The sequence below is a fragment of the Mytilus trossulus genome, chromosome 10 (genome assembly GCF_036588685.1).
Source record: "Mytilus trossulus isolate FHL-02 chromosome 10, PNRI_Mtr1.1.1.hap1, whole genome shotgun sequence".
NCBI classification, from domain to species: domain Eukaryota; kingdom Metazoa; phylum Mollusca; class Bivalvia; order Mytilida; family Mytilidae; genus Mytilus; species Mytilus trossulus.
Genome location: NC_086382.1, coordinates 51,003,096 through 51,024,584, shown reverse-complemented (window position 1 = coordinate 51,024,584; position 21,489 = coordinate 51,003,096). Strand labels below are relative to the sequence as shown.

The following is a 21,489-nucleotide window of genomic DNA, read 5'->3' as shown; positions in this document are numbered from 1 at the left end:
CCAAGTAAAAAAAATGATTATCATATAAAAACAAAATTATTTTAGTCTATTGATAACGTTATTATTACACAGAAACCGACACAAAGGTAGTCAGTAATTACAAAATAAAGTCATTATATGTGCGATTACATTATATTCTGTTTACAAAATGACAACACTATAAACTGTATGAGAAATAAGTATTATTTACTTCCCTTTGTATAGTCTCTGATTTACTATGTCTTACTAGTATGCTGATCAAAACTGTGCATAGGAAAGTCAATTAAATAAAGTACAGCTTCACTTTCAATGGGCAATAAACATACTTTTTGTTGTAATCGTCAAAGTCATTATTAGAACAGAATTTACATTTTCTATCTTTCGTCAACCCCACTCATTTGAACTTTTATTGTTCACATCTGAAATCATTTATATCGTCAGACATATTTTTCTGATAAGATAAAATTGAAAATGGAAGTGGGGAATTTACGCGAAATTCATGCTCTCGGAGACGGGCTTCATCTGGTCCCGAAACAAAATATGTACTTACTTGTTAAATGAAAGTGGCTTTCAAAATCCGTGTACATTTAAGATAGAAATTGAGAAAATATTGTCATCAAATCAATTAAATTTTATTCTAATGAACTTTTTTTTATTTACATACGTTACATATAAAACATGCAGTTTTTCAGAAGATCATTTTAAATGCAAAATGAGAGAACAGATTTAACGGAATTTGTCAACTACATAACGGTACCTAAATACATAATACTAATACGGACTGTCAACGGTATAAATGGCCTATAACACTTGTTAAAAACAATCTGAATGTTTATATAAACCGACTAAGAAGGCTATATTATTCTTCAATTATCTAAAAATCAATTTTATTGTTCCAAAACTTTCATATTTAACAAATTCACAGGGGCCATAATGCGAAACTGAACTTCTAACTGTGTATTGCTGCCTTAAGCATTTAGAGCAAATTGAACACGGAGTTAAATTGTTAATTAGGTCAAGTGCTATCTGCCTTGAAATTTTCGGATGAATCGGACGACTGGTTGTTCAGTTGCTTTCCCTGAATTGGTAATTGTTTAGGAAATTTTTCTGTTTTTGATTACTATCTTGAATATCATTATCGATAGAGATAAACTGTAAACAGCAATAATGTTCAAGAAAGTAAGATCTACAAATCAGTCAACATGACCATAAATAAAAAGAACAAACGATTTGCAACTGACAAGTTAGAGTGATATAAAACTAGGTTCAATCAACCATTGTCTATATTGAAAATGCCTGTACTAGTCAGGAATATGACAGATGTTGTCCATTCGTTCGATGTATTTTATCATTTGGATTTGCCATTCGATAAGGGACTTTCTGTTTTGAATTTTCCTCGGAGTTCAGTATTTTGTGATTTTACTTTTTTCTAGTTTATATGAACATTACTAATCAGGAAGTAGACCTAATATGAAAAAAGTGGAAGTCAAAGGGACAATCGCAATCGAAAAGGAACATTTTTAGAACAAAAATATGATTGGTTGTTTATGACAAACGATGGACAAGACCTTGACCGACAGGGAAAATCTTAAAACAAACAGTATACAGTATTTTAACTCAGATTTTAAGTTGCAAACTAACAAAGGTATGAATATTTTTACGTTTTCATAACTTATATTATACAAAAGCACTGATATCAAACAGGAAGTAAATTCAAGTGCACTGGTGCATGTTATCGTCTGAGTCGTTTAAATTATAATCAAATGTCATTGATCAGAATAAAAAAAAAAATTAAGAAAAGCTTGAAAATGTTTTGGATTATGTTTTTTCACTTATTTGTTGTCGTATTTACCAAGTGCATTATTAAACCCAATCAACATGGATATAAAGAAGCTCTGTGTGTCAATCAAGGCTTAACATCAGTTCCTACAAATCTTCCACTAGATATTAGGAAACTCGACTTAACATATAATAATATATCTATTATCAGAGGATTTGAATTCAACAAGTACAGATATCTACAAGATTTAAACATGAATAGAAATGTGTTAGAATTTCTTGATCCTTACGCGTTCAACGGATTATATTTGTTGCGCCGTTTATCAATGGCCATGAATAATTTACATTTGGTTACATCATATCCTTTAGGAGTCTTTAAGCCACTGTCTAATCTTTCGGAGCTGGATATAAGTAGAAATATGAAAGACGATAGAAAAAGTAACATTTCATACAAGCTTCCTGTAAATGAACTCGTAAATATTCAAGAGCTTTCAATAGACCTTGTAGCAGAACCAAATTTTGGTAAACATTTTCGTGAGTTGAAATATTTACGAAAAATACGATTTGAATTTTGTCATGTTCGGTATTTACATAACAACAGTTTCATCGACATGCCAGAAAATATATTGGAATTACACATGTCCACATGTAACAGATTTCTTCTTATGGAAACTGATGTTCTTCGACCTTTTTTTAATTTGAAAACATTAAATCTTACAAACAGTAATATCCATTTAACCCAGGGTTTAAGAATATTATATCCACTACAACACAAAAGCATGGATAATATACTTTTTAGAAAAATAACTTATTTCGTAGCTGCACGTGATCTTGGGCCAGTTACTCTCACTACAGCTAATATGAAATATATATCTACAATCTGCATTAAAACTTTAGATTTATCAAATAATGACATTGTGTTCATTGAAAATCAATCACTGATTACTTTCAAATATCCAGAATGCCTTGAAAACTTACTGATGTCTGGAAATAGATTTGCTATAAAAAACTTTGCAAGTAACTTTTTCATACTAGTTTTGAAAATGAAAAATGTAAAGCTTTTTGATTTTTCCTACATACCACTAAGATTTTCTGATCCTGTTTATCTAAATGTGTATACAAAAGATAATAACCAAAGTCTGATTGAAGAAAGAGAAGAGATCGGAAATGCTGATATTATTCCGGTAATCTTGTTTCCAAGTCAAATAGAATATTTCAGAACTACACATATTATGGGTGTAAATGGAATCCAAAAAATAGTACTGTTTATGAGTCGTCTGAGACATTTGGAAATATCCTATATTGATACATTAATATTTCCAGAAGTATCAATAGTAGGCAATAACCATATTCAATATTTGGATATATCGGGCATAAGTTTGGTGATAACTGTAGGAAAATTTCCTGTTTTGAAACATCTTACAACCCTTATTATTAAAGAATCAAAACTTTATGAGGTCCTACGCACAACCAAGACTATATTTAAATGTTTTCCTAACATACAAACCTTGGACATTTCATACAATTTTATTTTGAATATACCAAGTGATGGATTGGGAGAGTTACGCTTACTAAAGCATTTGAATTTATCTCATAACATGTTGAATAGTGTTCCAGAAATCCTAATATCATTCGAGAGCCTTATTGAGCTAGATTTATCATACAATTTGTTAACAACATTACAAAAAAGCATTCGTGATTGGATAGACAAACAGTACGAAAAACATGGCACGTTTCTGGTATATCTGAATAAAAATTCATTTATTTGTTCTTGTGACACAAACGATTTCTTATTGTGGATTTCAAGGCATAAGGTAATTTTGGACCAAAAGGGAAATTATACATGCTGGACCCCGATACCTAATGGAAGAACTAATTACACTGGAAATATAATTGATGAATTTCAGGAGTATTTTGTGGAATGTGGTGATACTCTTTGGCTTAAAATTGGAAGTTCGTTGCTTGCATCGTTAATATTTGTTATTATATGTGTGACTTTTGTTTACAATTTACGACGGCGAATAATATTCTGGTTTTATAGAAAATTTCGAAATATGCAGGAAAAGGCAATGAATGTAAACTTTGAGTATGATGTATATGTATCTTATTCAGATGATGGGACGCAATTTGTGAAAGAACTAACGGACACAATGGAAAATTGTGGACTGAAAATCTGTTGTGAAGATAGAGATTTTTTAGTTGGGGAGCCAATTGCAGACGAAAGAGCGCGATCTATTCATCTAAGCAGGCATATAATATTTCTGGTCACGCCTTCAATTTTTCAGAACGAGTGGAGTCGTTTTGAAATCGAGAAGGCAAAGTTCGAAAAATTGACAAAAGAACTTCAGAAAATCATTGTCATTACACAGGGTATCTCTCTTGATGATATACCAGATGAATTTGCAACTATCTGGAACAAAGTGAATTTAATAGTTTGGTCTAATGAGGAGGACGAAATTGCGATATCCTGGAAAAAACTTTTGATTTGGTTATTTTAATACTGATCAGTATATTCTGCGAACAGAAAGTAACGGTTATGTATTATATAAAAAAAATAGTTCCACTGGTTTCCTCAGTTTATCCAGTTCTAGGTTAGCTTTGTTCTGTAGTTTATAAGATCTTATAATGTACGATGTCATTAAATTTATTTAATAAAAATATGCTTTTTATTCTGTATCCAAATAAACTACTTCTATTATGAATTATAGAAATATCGCGAAAGAACTCCTACAAAAAATGAAAGATGGAAAGTAAAATAATATAAACAAAACTTCCTTGATCTGTTAATTTGGAAATTTATTTAGAATAAACAGCTGCACCATGAGCGCATGATACGCCCGACGTCTTGTGTGGAAGTTTTATGCAATAATCATAAATAGTTTCTGAGAAAGTTTTAAGCAATAACCATATATTGTTTTTGAGACACGGCGGTACATGTGAAACCCCTAACCCTATTTTTTTTTTTTACAAAAACTGAATATCACTAAAATAAAATTTTGAATCAAAACCAAAAAGTATGCAGATCTTTAGATTAATATAACAAAAAACCTCCCCTGTTTAACAAAATACTCAATAACTCCAAAACAAAGTTTTAAGTCATCACCAATAAGTATACAGATTTTTAGATTAATATAACAAAGAAGTGTGTAAAGTTTTAAGCAATAATCATAAATTGTTTTTGAGATACGGTGCGACATGTAAAAAAACCCTCCCCCTTTTTAACAAAATACTCAATAACTCAAAAATTAGATTTTGAATCATCAGCAAAAAGTATACAGACATTGAGATTAATATAACTAAGAAGTATTTAAAGTGTAAAGCCATAATCAAGAATCGTTTTTGAGATACGGTGCGACATGTGAAAAAAACACCCCCCTGTTTTAGTTACAAAGTGCCGTAACTCAAAAAGTTTTAATCTTATTTTCATAAAAAAGTATACAGATCATTTGACCACCATAAGAAACAACTATCTTAAGTTTCATGAAATTTGGATAAGTCATTCTCAAGTTACGGTGCGACATGTTTACGCCGGACAGACGGACAGATGGACGGACGGATGGACAGACGGACGGACACCGGACATTTGTATACCCTAATACGTCCCGTCAAAATTTTGACGGGCGTATAAAAATTACCTAGACATTCAACTATGCACCCACTGTAAAATGAACGCGGAAGCATTGATTTTTATACGGATTTACGTCTTTATTCCTGTGTTTCTAAGTACAAAACATGTATCTAGTCATAATACACATTACAAAAATACTCAAAAATCTTTGTATTCCTTCACAATACATGTTAAACATTTATAATTATATAATTGATTTAACTGTTATTTTAACCCCGGAATTGATATTATTTTTTCCCCAATTGAACAAAGTATTTGTTAGTATTCATACGTGCTGTAATTGGCTATGTTGAAAAAGTGTAATTTTTGTACCAGCTTTACAAAGGGGTTCATTGGGGTGTTATTTGATATTTCAATTAAAAGGGGGCGGGGATATGTTTTCTCCTCAAAATTATTCTGATCCCCTTTTTGATGAAAACAAATATTTTGGTCAAGTAGATGAAAAACATTTGTTATGAATCCTTTATTGTTATTCTTTATGGAATTTAATTTGAAAAAAAATTAATTTGATTGATAGTGTAGAAAAACTAGAAAAATATGTTCGAGGGTTGCTTGAAAAACAAATTCTGACGCGACCAAATTTTTGTTTTTGAAAGTTCAATGGTTCCTGTCTAACTGTTTTTAAAAGTGGAAGTTTTCAAAAGTATAAGGATTTCAAACCATAGGGACATATACAATTAACTGTATTTGGCAAAACTTACCGGAATTTAAGGTCCTAAATACTTTCAACTTAGTACTTTATTTGGCCTTTTTGACATTTTTATCGAAATCGAAATTCGCTTGAAAGCCATGTGTCTACGCTTTTTGCGCCTTGTATGCGAAACTTGAAAACTTGAGACCTGACTTTTTGAATAAAATAAAATGATCGTGAACCACCAGCAGGAGGTCATGTTTTGTGTAATACATATGTTTATCTTATAAAAGAATGGACACCCGGAATAAGACGATACCGTTGTACTTTACGATTCTAACAGTATTTTATTTGTGAATTATTATCTTTATGTAAAATGTTCGTATACGACGCCAAAACATGGGCCAAACCAGTAAACGTGGGCACTATGCCGGATTTTGGTCAAAACCATCAATAAGGTCTCTGAGAAAACGTCAAAATCATATGTGGATTCTAAAATATACCCCAAAATAACCTCTAAATAATTATAAATCTCGATCTTTCTCTGTAATTAATTCTATTAAAAATTTAGATCTTTCAACCTTGTATACGACCAATATCCACGGGAAATTGAAAAAAATAAAAATAAGAAAAGCAGCATACGCTTTTAATTTTAATACTTTGTGATACCAACCAATTATTTTATTAATAGTGAACAAAAAGGTAAAACATGCTACACAGAGGAACAAATACGCTGTATGCTGGAGTTTCTTATTGACAATATGTGTGTTGAATTTGGAGGTAAACTTTTCCCAAAAAAAATAGCGGCATTCTTATGGGATCGAACTGTGAACCACTCCTAATAGACCTCTTCTTTTATTCATATTGACACAAGACGTCATCTCAGTACATAAAGTGAGGAAAAAAATTTCAATATTAAAATTGTTAATTGTATCACCAGCCCAGTAGGCAGCGCTTCGGTGTTGACATAAATATCAATTATGTTGTCATTTATATAAATTTCCTGTTTACAAAAGTTAAAATTTCTCAAAATATTAATGATTTGTTTTTTCCATACATAGATTACGCTAGCCATATTTGGTACAATTGTTTTTATTTCTTTTTCCTCAATGCTCTTCAACTTTGTACTTGCTTGGATTTATAACTATTTCGATCTGAACGTCACTGTAGACGAAACGCGCATCTGGCGTATTAAATTATAAGCCTAATACCTTTGATAACTATTTTTAACATCTAAATAGCAGTATACCAACTTCACCTGCATATGGGATATACATTTCCCAACTAATTCGATATTCAAGAGATTGCAACTCGGACTGTATAAAACGTTACCAGTATCTGAAGAGAAAGTTGATTAACCAGGGGTATGTCCTTCTTTTAAAAAAAAAAGGCCATCGGAAGATACAAACACCTTCTTGATAAATTCCGTATCATAAATAATACACTATGGTCTTGAAGTATAGATTCTAGGTACTGACTTTGTTATTAATCTAAATAACGTTTTATAGTATTCTTTTATTTGTGTTTGTAAATAATTACTTTAACTGTTTAGTCTAATTTTGGTTAAATCAATTTCATGTGACTCGGTCATTCTACATCCCGTCATTGTGTTATTGAACTATGGTAAACTTTCGTATTGCCTATATGTCTTTTTGTGTTCGTTGTAGTTATAAGGATTAAGATTGAAACACAATGTTGACTGCTGTACCCTTAATATACCTATTATGTCTGATTGTTTTGGTCACACATGTTGTCAATAGAATGGAATTTTATTCAACTGTCATACAAATGACAGTTTTATTTAGAAATGAAACCGGGTTTAATTCGCCATTTATACATAAGAAATCCTGTTATAAATCAGGAATATGACAGTTCGTTTAATATGTTTGAACTTTTGATTTTCAAATTAGCTTAAGAACTTTCCGCTGGAAGTTTTCCTCGGAGTTTAGTTTTATGTTAGATTACTTTTTGTACATATATCAAGTCTTTAGTTGACTTTAAAAAAAATGTACGTTCGTCATTTCAGGGCCTTTTGAAGCTTACTATGCAGTATGTGTTTTACTTATTGTCGAAAGCCATACTTAGACCTACATAATTTAACTTCAATGTCTTTTGGTTGAGAGTTGTCCAATTGGCAATTATATCCCATCATGTATATTTTGATAATGAATTAGGATTATTGCAAATTAATACCTTACGGCGAATTTCCATTGTGTTCATTTATGTTAGATTTTTCTGAATATTGATATATAGGAAATCATAGCTTTGGCATGTTTTATTCTAACTATGCTAGAAGCAATTGACGATGACATTAACGAGACTATTCAAGCATTCATTTTAATTTATTTTCTGCTATTAAAATGGTTGATTTCTTTTTTTGACAGAAATACTCAACATCAGGTTGAAAAGTTGTAAAATTTTGTTGCACTTTGAATCATTTAGCAACAATTTATAATAATTAAATACCAATATGATATAGTATTTAAGTACGTTGTCTTTTTCATGTGCTATAATACACGTTTATAAGATCTTATTAGTATATTAATGAAGTAGATAATAAGGGTGTCTCTTATAATCTATTTGGTGTGCATGTTGAGTATAAGTATACACGTATCTTGTCTTAAGGAGGGATTAATCCTACTTTGTACAGGATCACTCTGATTCAATCAAAAAATTCTTTTAAACTGACATTATCAAGATAATATATTACATTCAGAGGACGTGTTTTGCAACAGACCATTGTTATTCAATTGTGAACTTTCCATTTCCAAGTAGCAACATTCCAGCAGCACCTGTATACGGGGTATATACTTTCTTATTGTAACGATATTTCCGTGCTTGTATTTCCTATCATGATTTTCTTGATAGAGGGTTGCTGCTCACAATGAAGCTATTAAACCACGAGTTCAAAATGGTGAAGTTGAAATCATTCCTTCGTAAATATCATGAACGCTATCACGCGTTGGTTTACAATGATTGAATAACCGTTTTTGTCAATTTTTAAACCATACGGTTCAATACCTTGTAATCTACTTAAGTACAGGTTTTTCTTTTAAATTTCTTTAGTAAATATAAAAAGATTTGATTTGAAATACTTGTTATTATTTTTAAACTGTTTACACAAAAGACAATACCATGCTTAATCGATACAACATTATACTAAGAATAGTTTACAAGGCTTTTCTAGAATATTCGGATAGACATTTTATAAAGACACTTCTTTCTTGATTCAAATTTTGTGAGATGGTAAAGCAATACTTTTCCCAGAGAAATACCTGTCTCTGTATAGACTGAAGTAATTTACACACATTTGGAAGAACAAGATAAAAAAGAATATGTGGTATGATTGCCATTTACACAACTCTCTACAAGAGAACAAAATGACACAGAAATTAACAACTGTAGGTAACCGTGCGGCCTTCAACAATGAACAGGCCCCGAAATGACAGTGTAAAACAATTCAAACGAAGTTTATTTAAGCGAACTTGAAAATTGTCAACTTTTGCGTTTTGAACCAAACAAAATGTACTGAGTATTGATCGATATAAAGGACTAATTTGGTATCAATTGACCATTTACTACAACACTGGAGCTACCTTCCTAAATGTCTAGATATTTCTAACTGGAAAATGAAATTGTTCTTGTTATTAACTGTATAATAAAAATTTACAAACGGAACTGGTGCAAATAGAATGATAATCCATTTGTTAAAACGTTTTCTCTATCTATAATTTTTTTTTGTATTCATTCATTCATAACTTAATGTGATAAAATGTAATCCAAAACTATAAATTTTAACCACATGGTTCTTTTAGACCTTTGTTCGATTGTCATGTAGTCTGGTGATGCAAACGATGTAATGATGGAATTTTTTTTTTAATAGAATTTATTAAAGAGAAGGACCGAGATTTAAAATTTTCGAGGCATTCCTTAGATTGTCTTTAAATCAACCTATGGTTAATGCAACTTCTCGAGTAATATTATTTTAGTATTTCTGTTGTCCCTCTTTCACTGCCGACTTAATATTGGTCAATATAACGGAAGGAAAATTCTTTGGTAGAATATGCGGATTAGCCGGTAATGTACCGTTGTTAATACCGAGTTTAGTTTTCTAATGCAAATATGGTCCTCCGATTTTTTTGTTCAATGGAATATTGAATTAGGCCATTAAAAACTTCAAAAAATTCATCTTCTAAGTAGTATTTGTACTGGGTGTTTCCGGAATGTTTATGGCTTTGTTAATTGTTAAATAGACATTCGTGGTAAATAAACTCATCAAAGATATGAGAATTAATTTTGTATTTACGCTAGTCTACAAAAGAGACATTAGTGATTCTCGAATCCAAACAAAATTACAAAAGGCAAATAAAAATAACAAGTTGAAGAGCATTGAGAACAAAAATTCCTAAAAGTTTTGCCAAACACAGCTAAAGAAATCTATTCCTGAGGTAGAAAAACCTTAGTATGTTAAAAATTCAAACGTTTTGTAAACAGTTAATTTATAAATAGGACCATATCATTGATAATTCATGAAAGCCCTTCTGTATTGACTACTGAGCTCTAGTATCTAATGCGTACGTCGATGTCCGATTGTATATCATATAATATTTTATTTTACCACGATGTTTAGGGTCAATTGTATTCACTTTGATGTAAATTTGTCAATTCTTTGCATGTACATATATATTATCATAATGCATTGCCCATTTTGATTTTCATTCATTCGATTGGCCCATTCTTTGTTCATTGTGTTTTGATATCACGGTTGGTAGTTATTACTTATAAGGAAAAAGTCATTTTGTAAAAAAAATATTATATCTTGACAAAGGCTTTATCAAGATGCACTTATGTCACTTAAGGAGCTATAATGATACGTAAAAACAAAACAGCTTAGTCAAAATAATAACAACCACTTTCAAACACGCTGTCAGTAGGTGTATACAGTTCGTACATATCATATATAAGGTGGGAAAATGCTTGTGATTGTCATTCTTGTGCAAATTGTAATGTGCAATGCACATACATGTGTTTCAAATAGAACGACAGCTGTATGTCGACACCAAGAACTAACCACAGTTCCACAGGATCTACCACGTGTTATAAACTTTTTAGATATTAGTTACAACAATTTAACAGTGATCAATTCTTCCGAACTTTCAGAATATAAAAGTTTGCAGACTTTATTGATGAATGACAACAATTTGGAATTTTTACATTTTGATGCCTTCCGTGGATTATCATTATTGGTTGAATTATCTCTAGCAAGGAACAATTTACATGTGTCTAAGGCTTATCCAAATGGTGTATTCAAACCATTGATAAACCTTTCTGAATTGGATATAAGTCAGAATATGAAGAAAAACAACGATTCGATTAATTACATGATTCCTGTAAATGAATTAAAACATTTAAACAAACTTGCGATCGATCTTGTTCATCAGCCTCACTTTGGTGAACATTTTCGGGAGATGAGGGAACTGAAAGTTTTGATTTTCGACTTCTGTTTAGTGGAATTACTGACAAATAAAACGTTTATGAATATGCCAAATAATGTTTCTAGATTATATTTAAGGACCTGCAGACACTTTGTGGTTATAGAAACTAACGCACTGTTTTATTTTAATAATTTAAACACTTTAGATTTTTCGGGAAGCAACATACATTTAACACGTGCGCTGAATGCACTATATCCGTTTCAAAATAGAAAAATTGATAATGTACTTTTCCGAGGAATAACATATCCAGAATTAGGACAGGATGTGGATATTGTTCTGACAAACGATATGATGAAGTATATCAAATCAATGTGTGTTCAAACTTTAGATCTTTCGAACAACCTTATTGTAAAAATAGTTAACGAATCATTGCTTTCACTTGAACATCCTGAATGCCTTCGAAATCTCCTGTTGTCTGCCAATCGATTTAGCTTAGATAATTTTGCAACCGATTTTTTCAAGTTTCTCCACAGAACAAAACAATTGAAACTTGTAGATTATTCATATATACCTATCGCTTACAACGGACCTCTTTTTCTTGACATAAACGGGAACAACTATAGAAAAGTGTTAGGAGTGGACAGATACTATGGGTCAAAAATAATTCCATTTGTGAGACTTCCTAGTCACTTAGAATATGTACGTTTTTCACATATAATGGCGGCAACAGGAATGAAAGAGATCGTACTAGCTAATAGTTCCTTAAGACATCTTGAAATATCAAATTTTAAAACATATGTCTTCCCTAAATTTACATTGGAAGGTACAAACAATCTGACATATCTCGATATATCAGGAATAAGTGCGGAGACTACTATGGGCAAGTTTCCAGTATTGCAACATTTAGAATTCCTGGTAATGAAAAATACCCAACTGTACAAACTTCTCTGGAACAATACAAATATTTTTAAATGGGCTCCAAATCTTCAGAGTTTGGATCTGAGTTATAATTACATATGGCGAATAAAAGATACAACACTTGGTAATCTACCTCGCCTCAGAAATCTGAATCTCTCCCATAACATGTTTAATGTCATACCAAAGGTTTTAATGACTTTCAAATATCTTGCTTATTTAGATTTATCAATTAACCAACTCACAAATATCCCAAAATATATTCGTGATTGGGTGGATTTGCAGCAAGAAAAGAGGCAATTTAATTTCTTTTTGAATAAAAATCCATACATTTGCTCTTGCGACACTATTGATTTTTTGTTTTGGACTTCCAAAACAAAAGTTAAATTAGATAGAAATGGGAACTACCTATGCTGGATTCCAATTAAAAATGGCAAATCAAGGTACATGCATAATATACTAAAATATTTTCGTGATTATTTTGGGGAGTGCAAAGCCAAGATGTGGTTACAAATTGGAACTGGCTTACTTACATTTACGATTTGTGCTTTGGTAATCATTACACTTGTTTATAATTTCCGATGGCGAATAATATTCTTCTTTTATCGCACTTTCCGAAGATTCGTCGAGAGGCGTCTTGATGTTATGTTCAAGTATGACGTGTATGTTTCATATTCCGATGATTGTGAAACGTTTCTGAAACTATTGTCTGGAGTGATAGAAGAAGATTGGGGATTCAAAATGTGCTTTCAAGACCGCGATTTTACTGTTGGTGCTCCGAGTGCTGATGAAAGAGTAAAACATATTCATTGTAGTAGAGATATTATTTTTCTAGTAACACCGTCATTTAAAGATAACGAATGGATTCATTTCGAAATTGAGAGAGCTAAGTATGAAAAAATTACCAAATATCTTCAAAAGATTGTAGTTATTACAAAAGGTATTTCATTAGCTGACATTCAATCTGAATTTGCAACAATTTGGCAAGAAGTTCTATTCATTGAATGGCCAACAGAAGAAGAGGAAAAGGCAAAAGCATGGCAAAAATTAAAACTCTGGTTATTTTAACAATATGATGAATTATTGTCTTTAAAAAATGCATTCTGATAGCTTTTAAAATAATTCAAATACAAACGAATAATGATTATCGTAACAAGTTTTGTGATCAGTCTTTTTTTAACTAAAATTCTGTCGCGTTATAGTATAAAAATAATTCTACAGTTCCAAAAGTTAATCTGCATAAGCACGATTATAATAGACCATTTTTTTAAAAGCTGTTCATACATCAGAAAAGAATATCAATTATTCAGACGGCTGGATATGCTACTCAATTCTTTGTGTTTTTTATTTTTATTTTAGATTAATGTACCCGCATATAAATAATTTTATGTTTGGACATTCTAAACATTTTTCGTAACCTCTTTCTTTAAAAAAAAAACCCCATAGTGTATGTAATTTGTTTGCATTACAGGTTCTTATAGACTATAAAGTAAAATGTTTGAAAATATGATGATTGTTATACCTTTTCTGTCTTTAAAATTGAATTGCAACGTGAATATCATTAAGCTGTCCTGTTGCTTTTGTGGCATGTATGTCAGGAAAAGTATCGGATATGAAGGATACTGCATACCTGAATTAATTAAAATAAAGGGGTTCAGATCTTAATAAAGTGTGCATATGCTTTATTCATATTGTACACCGACATATGAATTACCTGTTTACAAAATTTTGATTTTTTTAAATACAAAGGCTTTTCTACCTCAGACATAGATTACCTTAGCTGTATTTGACAAAACTTTTAGGAATTTTGGTCCTCAATGCTCTTAAACTTCGTACTTTTTTTGGCCTTTTTACTTTTTTTTTTTAGATTCGAGCGTCACTGATGAGTCTTGTGTAGACGAAATGCACGTCTGGCGTATATACAAAATTTAGTCCTGGTATCTATGATGAGTTCATATCACAGTTATGTTTGGTGCTATCAGAACCTAACCTCTTGTTTTTTCAATCAACAAATAATAGCAACTTTTCTACTTGTGTACCTAATGATTATTACGAACAGAATCGTATATATCAGCTACATGTGTAGAAAAGGTGCAAGATGTGTGTTCAAATATAAACCCAATTTAAAAAACGCATTTTGAATCAAACGCAACCTCAGTAAGGAACATATAATTCATTTTCTGTAGGGGCATGGAATTTTTAATGGAAACACAAGTTTTTCTATTTTATATAAAACAAATTTTTCTTATAACATACAAGATTATTTAAAAAAAATCAAAGTCTCATTTATTTTCTTCCATTTTTTTCCAATGGAAACAAATGAAATATTATTGTTTAGAACTATTCAACCCATACATTAATGTTCTGGCAATTTAAACGCAGATATTTCAAGATTTTTTAAATCGAGCATTTCACCATTGTAAGAGTCCACAATGGAATGTGATCTACAATTGAGGAGGATACAAAAGTAGTAAAAAACTAAAAGCATTTTATATTTCTTGTAGAATAAATAAAATCTTCAGCAGTACAAATCCCACAAAAAAAAACAAGAAAGATTTACTGAAGGAAAAACAAAATCCTTTTTCACTAATGTTATGTTCAATGGCACATGTTGGTATTTTCATGGCAAATACATGTTCGATGAAAATATCCATTTGAACTTATAGCGATGTTGAAATATATTGAGGAATGACATGAGGATTGGATTATGACTACAGCAAATTCAATATACCGATCCTCGTTGTCAATTAATTGTTTAAGTCTAATATGAAGATCAGGGCATTGGCGATAATCAGTCACAAAAAGTACCGAATAGATTGTCTTTGAACCATTGCAAGAGTGGATGGGCGTTGATAGAATGTATTATAGTAGAAGAAGTTTGGATATTTGTATCCAATTAACTAGATTCTAATAATTTAGATAAAGGCTAACCGATGGTGGTGATGTCGGTTTCTGAGAATTTTTGTGTGTGGAATTAAGAGTGGTTTTTTTTCGAGTTCAGATTATTCATTTCTATAACAACGTTTTGCAATCTGTTTGAACATACCTTATTAAGTTTACAATGCACCTTGTGCACAATGTACATCATTCAACTATATATGTATTATCCCACAATGAATGTACTTAAGGTATTCTGAAATGCATTTGGATTTTTTTCAGTTTCTACATCTGTTTAAACTTGATTTTGATTACTGATAAATAAAGACAACAGTAGTATACCGCTGTTGAAAACTCATAAATCCATGGACAAAAAACAAAAAACAAATAAACAAATGTTTATAAATTGAATATAGTCTTGTAGAGGTTTTATCAAACCCTCCAAAATAATTTTGAGAGCTTTGACTTTAAGAGTTAGAAAGGAGAAATGTTCAGAACTATGAACGTCATTATGTAAACATCAAAAAGAGGTATTTTCCCCATCATCCTCTATTTTCGACATAAGGGAATACCTATACTAAGTCAGGAATATGACAGCTGTTGATTTTGCCATTTGATAAGGGACTTTCCGTTTCAAATTTTGCTTGTATTTTTTTTTTTTGCATTTATTTTACCTTTTAACCAAAAAAGCAGACAGAACAAACCAAATGTCTCATATTAGCTTTTCTTACTAAGATATTTATATATTTCGACAATTTTAGGACCCATGTCCGCTGTTTGCAGAATCTGGTTTCTTGACATTCATCCTCCGATATAAGGACGTTTTTTTTTTTTTTAATTAAACCTGACATCGGTTTTGAACAACCTTATTATCTTAATGCTAGTTCATAATTATCAAGGTCAAGTTTTTTACGCAAGGAATCTTTTCCGTGTTCTTGAATGTCAAATTGTTATTCGTACTGCACTTAAATCGTCGATTTCGTCTTACATTTTTTTCTTTTCTTTTGATCTTATATATTGTTTATATGAATAAACAAAAAAATCTTTTTAACTATCATTGTATATTAGTATACAAAAAGGAATATTTTGGCGCATTAACCCAATACACAACTTGGGTTAAATTTATCAGGGCCAGTATTAAACCTCGAAATTACAAATTTGTTTTCCTTCTTCCTTATCCATTCTTCAATGTTATCTTTTTTCAGCAAATAAATAGATCTAACATTTCTACAATTCAATTGTTAGGTGCTTTTGATATGCTGTGTGACGCTTTTAAATTTATAAAGGCATTTTATTTTTGTTCAAACTAATTAGCATTCTTCAATAGAAACAGGAAAATAGTTTGTAAGTGCATTTATATTGTACCCTGTTCACGTTTTCTTTAGATTTTCCTTCAGGACATTTTTTGTCGAGCCTTCGACTTTAGTCGAAAAAGCGAGACTAAGCGATCCTACTTTCCGTCGGCGTCGGCGTCGTCGTCGGCGGCGTCCACAAATATTCACTCTGTGGTTAAAGTTTTTGAAATTTTAATAACTTTCTTAAACTATACTGGATTTCTACCAAACTTGGACAGAAGCTTGTTTATGATCATAAGATAGTATCCAGAAGTAAATTTTGTTAAAATAAAATTCCATTTTTTCCGTAGTTTACTTATAAATGGACTTAGTTTTTTCTGCGGGGAAATATTACATTCACTCTGTGGTTAAAGTTTTTAGAATTTTAATAACTTTCTTAAACTATCCTTGGTTTGAACCAAATTTTGACAGAAGCTTGTTTATGATCATAAGATAGTATCCAGAAGTAAATATTGTAAAAAAATAAATCCATTTTTTCCGTATTTTACTTTTAAATGGACTTAGTTTTTCTGCGGGGAAACATTACATTCACTCTGTGGTTAAAGTTTTTAAAATTTTAATAACCTTCTTAAACTATCCTAGATTTTTACCAAACTTGGACAGAAGCTTCTTACAATCAAAAGATAGTATCAAGAGGAATTTTTTTATTGATTTTTTTCCTCATTTTTTGTTGAGCCTGCGATTAACAGCAAAAGTAGGCGAGACACTGGGTTCCGCGGAACCCTTACAAATTTTATTTGTTAATAGACCATTTTCCCCATGATAATTTATAAAGGGCATGAGGATATATTATGTCAAATTTTTTTGAAGGACATTTTGATTATCTTTTTGAGAAAAGATCAAAACTCACGTTCTGTATGCTAGATAAACACTTGAGTAAGAGGGACATTCAAACTCTTAAATCGAAAATAAACCGACAACGCCAGCCTTCTCACAACAGATGATTTCTATTATTTCAACTAACTATAGTATCTTGAAAATGACAATTGTTTTAGCAAGAAAATATGTTTCATTTATTATAATGATTAGCATTCAGAAAAAGAAATAAAACTTATTTAATAAAATTATTGAATTTTAAATGATTTGTTGATTACAATACAAAAAATGTCCGATTATTGAATAATTTTTATACTGGTATCATTGCTAATTCTTAGATAATGTTACCTTATCGTGGCAAATGTAAAACAATAAAATTGAACATGGAAATGGGAAATGTGTCAAATAGACAACCCAACCAAAGGATAGAAAACTGCCGAGGCAACTAATGGGTCTTTAACACAGTGAGAATATCCTGCTCCCCAAGGTGGACTGAAGCTGGCTCCTGGACCAACTACTAGTATATACTAGCTTAGTGAAAATGGACGTCAAACTTAACTTTTAAACATATAAACGAACTAAAATTAAAAAACCATACAAGACAAACAAAGGTCAGAGGCTCCTGACTTGGGAGATGCAAAAATATGTGGCGGAGTTAAATATATTTTATAAGATTTCAACCCTTCCCTTTACCACTAGCAAATGCATATCTATATTTTATTATTATGCATATTATATATTCTTCATACCATACCGCATTAAGTAAAATTACACGGAAGTATGTAAATGACAAAACGAAAGGATGTCTTTATAATATGGTTTAGTTTTTGTTAACTTATCAATTACGAATCTGTTCCAAGTCAGAAACCTCATCAGATGCTATCTATAAAATACCATTACATAACTCTCTAGGCTTATGCCATAGCTGTTATAGTCTCTGCTAAGATCAGTACTTCCTATCCTATATGTTATTCGTTAGGTACAAACTAAAGTTTCAATATAAGTTATATGGTTTGCTACTGACCCCATACGGATCCATAGAGGGTTAGTAAAATCCATAGGGGGTGAGGCCGGAGGCCGAGTCCCCTATGGATTTTACTAACCCTCTATGGATCCGTATGGGGTCAGTAGCACACCGTATAACGAATTTATCGCACTGAGAGCGTTTTGTGTCAAGTTTAGTGTAAAACATCAAAATAATAACAATGTCAATAACAATAGGAATTTAATAACACTTTCACTAACAAGTATTTAAAGTATTTTCTAGTATGAATATAGAATTTGGAAAGTAGTTCATTTGTTCAATGTTAGATTTTGAATGATTGTCACTTTACATTTGTGAAATAATTGTGGACCGGCAGCTTGTCTTGTGTTGCTAACATTTATTGATGATTCATTATAATCAAAGTCCCCTAATATAGCGTTTAAATCAAATCCTTCGAAATCGGAATGCAAAGTTTGTGGAGTGTTTGCTTCAATAAGAGCAGGCGCCATATATCCATTTTCAGTAAGTGCTAATCTTGCGGGAGGTGCTGGTAGTGCTGGTCTTATAGGTGGTGCTGGTAAAGCCTCTATTTGGGCGGGCACAGCTCCCATAGTTATTCCCAGGGTTTGTCCCATTTCTAACTTTTCTTGCGTGTCTACCCGTTGATAAACAGATAGAGATTGTACGGATTTGTGACCGGTGACAGACATTATCTGAGCATCATTAAATTTATTTTTTGACAAAATTGAAGCTCCTGTTGCTCTGATTGAATGATTTGTATATTTCTGGCTAAGTTTACATGACAAACTCAAGTCACTCATAAATGTTTTTAGTTTTTTCTCTCCAACAGGTGCGTTGTAATACCATATTTCGTTGTCATCATCAACAAAACAATCCTTGGACGCTGCCACAATCTGAAATTTTAAAATGAAGAATTAACGTTAAAAAATCTATCTGGTTTTTCTTTACCTTTAGAACAATTGTGACACATGCGATCTTAAATACAATTTGAGTGGATATTTTTCATCTGTTTTTTTTACCAGTGACAATGTTGTTTCATGTTTTTGGGGTTTTGGTCCTTATGATTGTGTTTAAAATTGTTTGAAGATTGTAGCTTTTTTATTGCTAGATTTACTTACCTATCACAATCAGGGTGCAGTTTGTCTGTATATCTTATAAAGGAATCCACTGGACAATACATTGAGCCTGGAATAAAAAATTCTATATGATGTAGGTATAGTAAAAAAATACATTTTCAAAGTATACAAACATTGAGAAAATGTTGATATTTTTTGTGTGTACTGCAGTTATTGACAAGTAAAAATACAAACCATACCATGCTTTTTAAGATATAAATTTTTTTATAGATTTATTGTCTGTGAATAATCAGGTTACATTTTTATTTTGTGTTTGTTTCAGATTAGGACTCTTCAACTTACCAATAATTTTAAGGTTATTTTTAATAAAAAAAAATAAATTGGGGTGAAAAGTTGGGAATGATTCATATGATATATATTTCTAACCTAGTCTGATAATTATAAAAAATAAATAAACTAATGTACCTGTAGCTTCTGGCATGACTCCACTCGTTGTCTCCTTATCATTTCCTCTATGGTTTTTGGTTAATTCATCTAAAATCTTTTCGATGTATCTCATTCCAGTATTTGGGTCTGTTTTCAGAGCAAAGGTTGACTTGGTCATTGTATGCATATTTTCTGCACCTCGTCGACAAAAGTACAGTCTTATATCATACTGGACTTTATTAAATAGTCCTGTGGGGGTATGTGTAGAAAAGTAAACTGACTTGTATAGCTTCTCCCTGTCAGATTCCTGTATTATTGGATAATGCTGTACGTTTCCCTTTCCAGATTGTTTAAGTTCGGCCCTCGCAGCGTCAAAGCTCATATTTGCATATCGGAAAGCTGTATCTTTGCTAATGTCAAATACCTTATTGTTCGGAGGTGCTTTAAGGTGACGATTTAAGCCATGTCGAATAGATTCCAAGGAAGAGGTTTTATACATTGAGCCATCTATTTTTCTAACATCAAGGTAGAAATGAGACAACGCTTCATCCAAACGTTGTGTTGTAAAGCTTTCAAAGTCCGCTTCATGGTTTTTACTGGTAAGATATTCCTTGAACAATTTTGCAGATTGGGTGTTACTCTTTTGTGTCTTGTCGGCGTGAATGTTCCGTCTTTTATCGTCAATGTCCTGACGTGTTGACGTCCCGAATCTCTCCATTTTGTTGCAGACGAAAATATGACGTCACATGTTGTTTGCAATGGGAGATAACTTCTTTAAAGGGCTGATTTTGTATACTGATCAACGGGGGACAACTCCCAAATAATTAATTGAATAGATAAGGTTTGCATTTAAAATACCGTTTTGAAAATTCGAAGCGGCACATACTAATCTTCTATCGCCGCCATGACACCCCATATGAAATCTACTGACCCCATACGGGCCCATAGGGGGTCACCACGTGACGGCGTTAAACCAATCATAATATGACTATTTACTCGAGGTGCGATAATTTTTAATAGCTGGTAGTCTGTTATGAGAAAAGGCAACAGCAGTATACCGCTGTTCAAAACTCATAAATACATGGACAAAAAACTAAAATCAGGGTAACAAACTAAAACCGAGGGAAACACATTAAATATAAGAGGAGAACAACGACATAACACTAAAATGTAACATACACAGAAACGGACCGAGCATCAGAATCATAATTAGTGCATGTATTTGCAGTAGTTAGTTATCTCAGTCTTATATGTGTCTTTTCAAAATTAGGCTACAATGTCTACAGACGCAAAACTTAACAGAAAAGATAATCATCTTATAAAACCCACTACTAACCCGATGTATTGCAATGCATCATATATTTCAGCTTGAATTCAGTTAATGGTACTCGAGAGATGATACTCAAAGTCAATCATAACTTAGTTCGAGCTCAAAGGTCTGAAATCGAATTCGCAGTTCATGTGAACTAAATCTACATATTTTCAGTGAACATTAATGATAGCCTGTGATAACCAGAGGCCCGAGAGTCAACCTCTATTTACCAGGGTTCAGACATATGAGTAAAG

At 31.6% G+C, this 21,489-nt stretch overlaps 1 protein-coding gene across 1 annotated transcript; it reads right to left on the bottom strand.

The window, feature by feature from the left end:
• Positions 1-19,229: 19,229 nt before the first annotated feature.
• On the bottom strand, positions 19,230-20,858 carry LOC134687991 (uncharacterized). The gene is made up of 3 exons (XM_063548456.1): positions 19,963-20,858; positions 19,540-19,606; positions 19,230-19,314 (listed from the first exon to the last, which is right to left on the bottom strand). Exons 1-3 carry the CDS (start codon positions 20,639-20,641, stop codon positions 19,230-19,232), a joined length of 831 nt encoding a protein of 276 aa, XP_063404526.1. The 5' UTR covers positions 20,642-20,858.
• Positions 20,859-21,489: the final 631 nt, after the last annotated feature.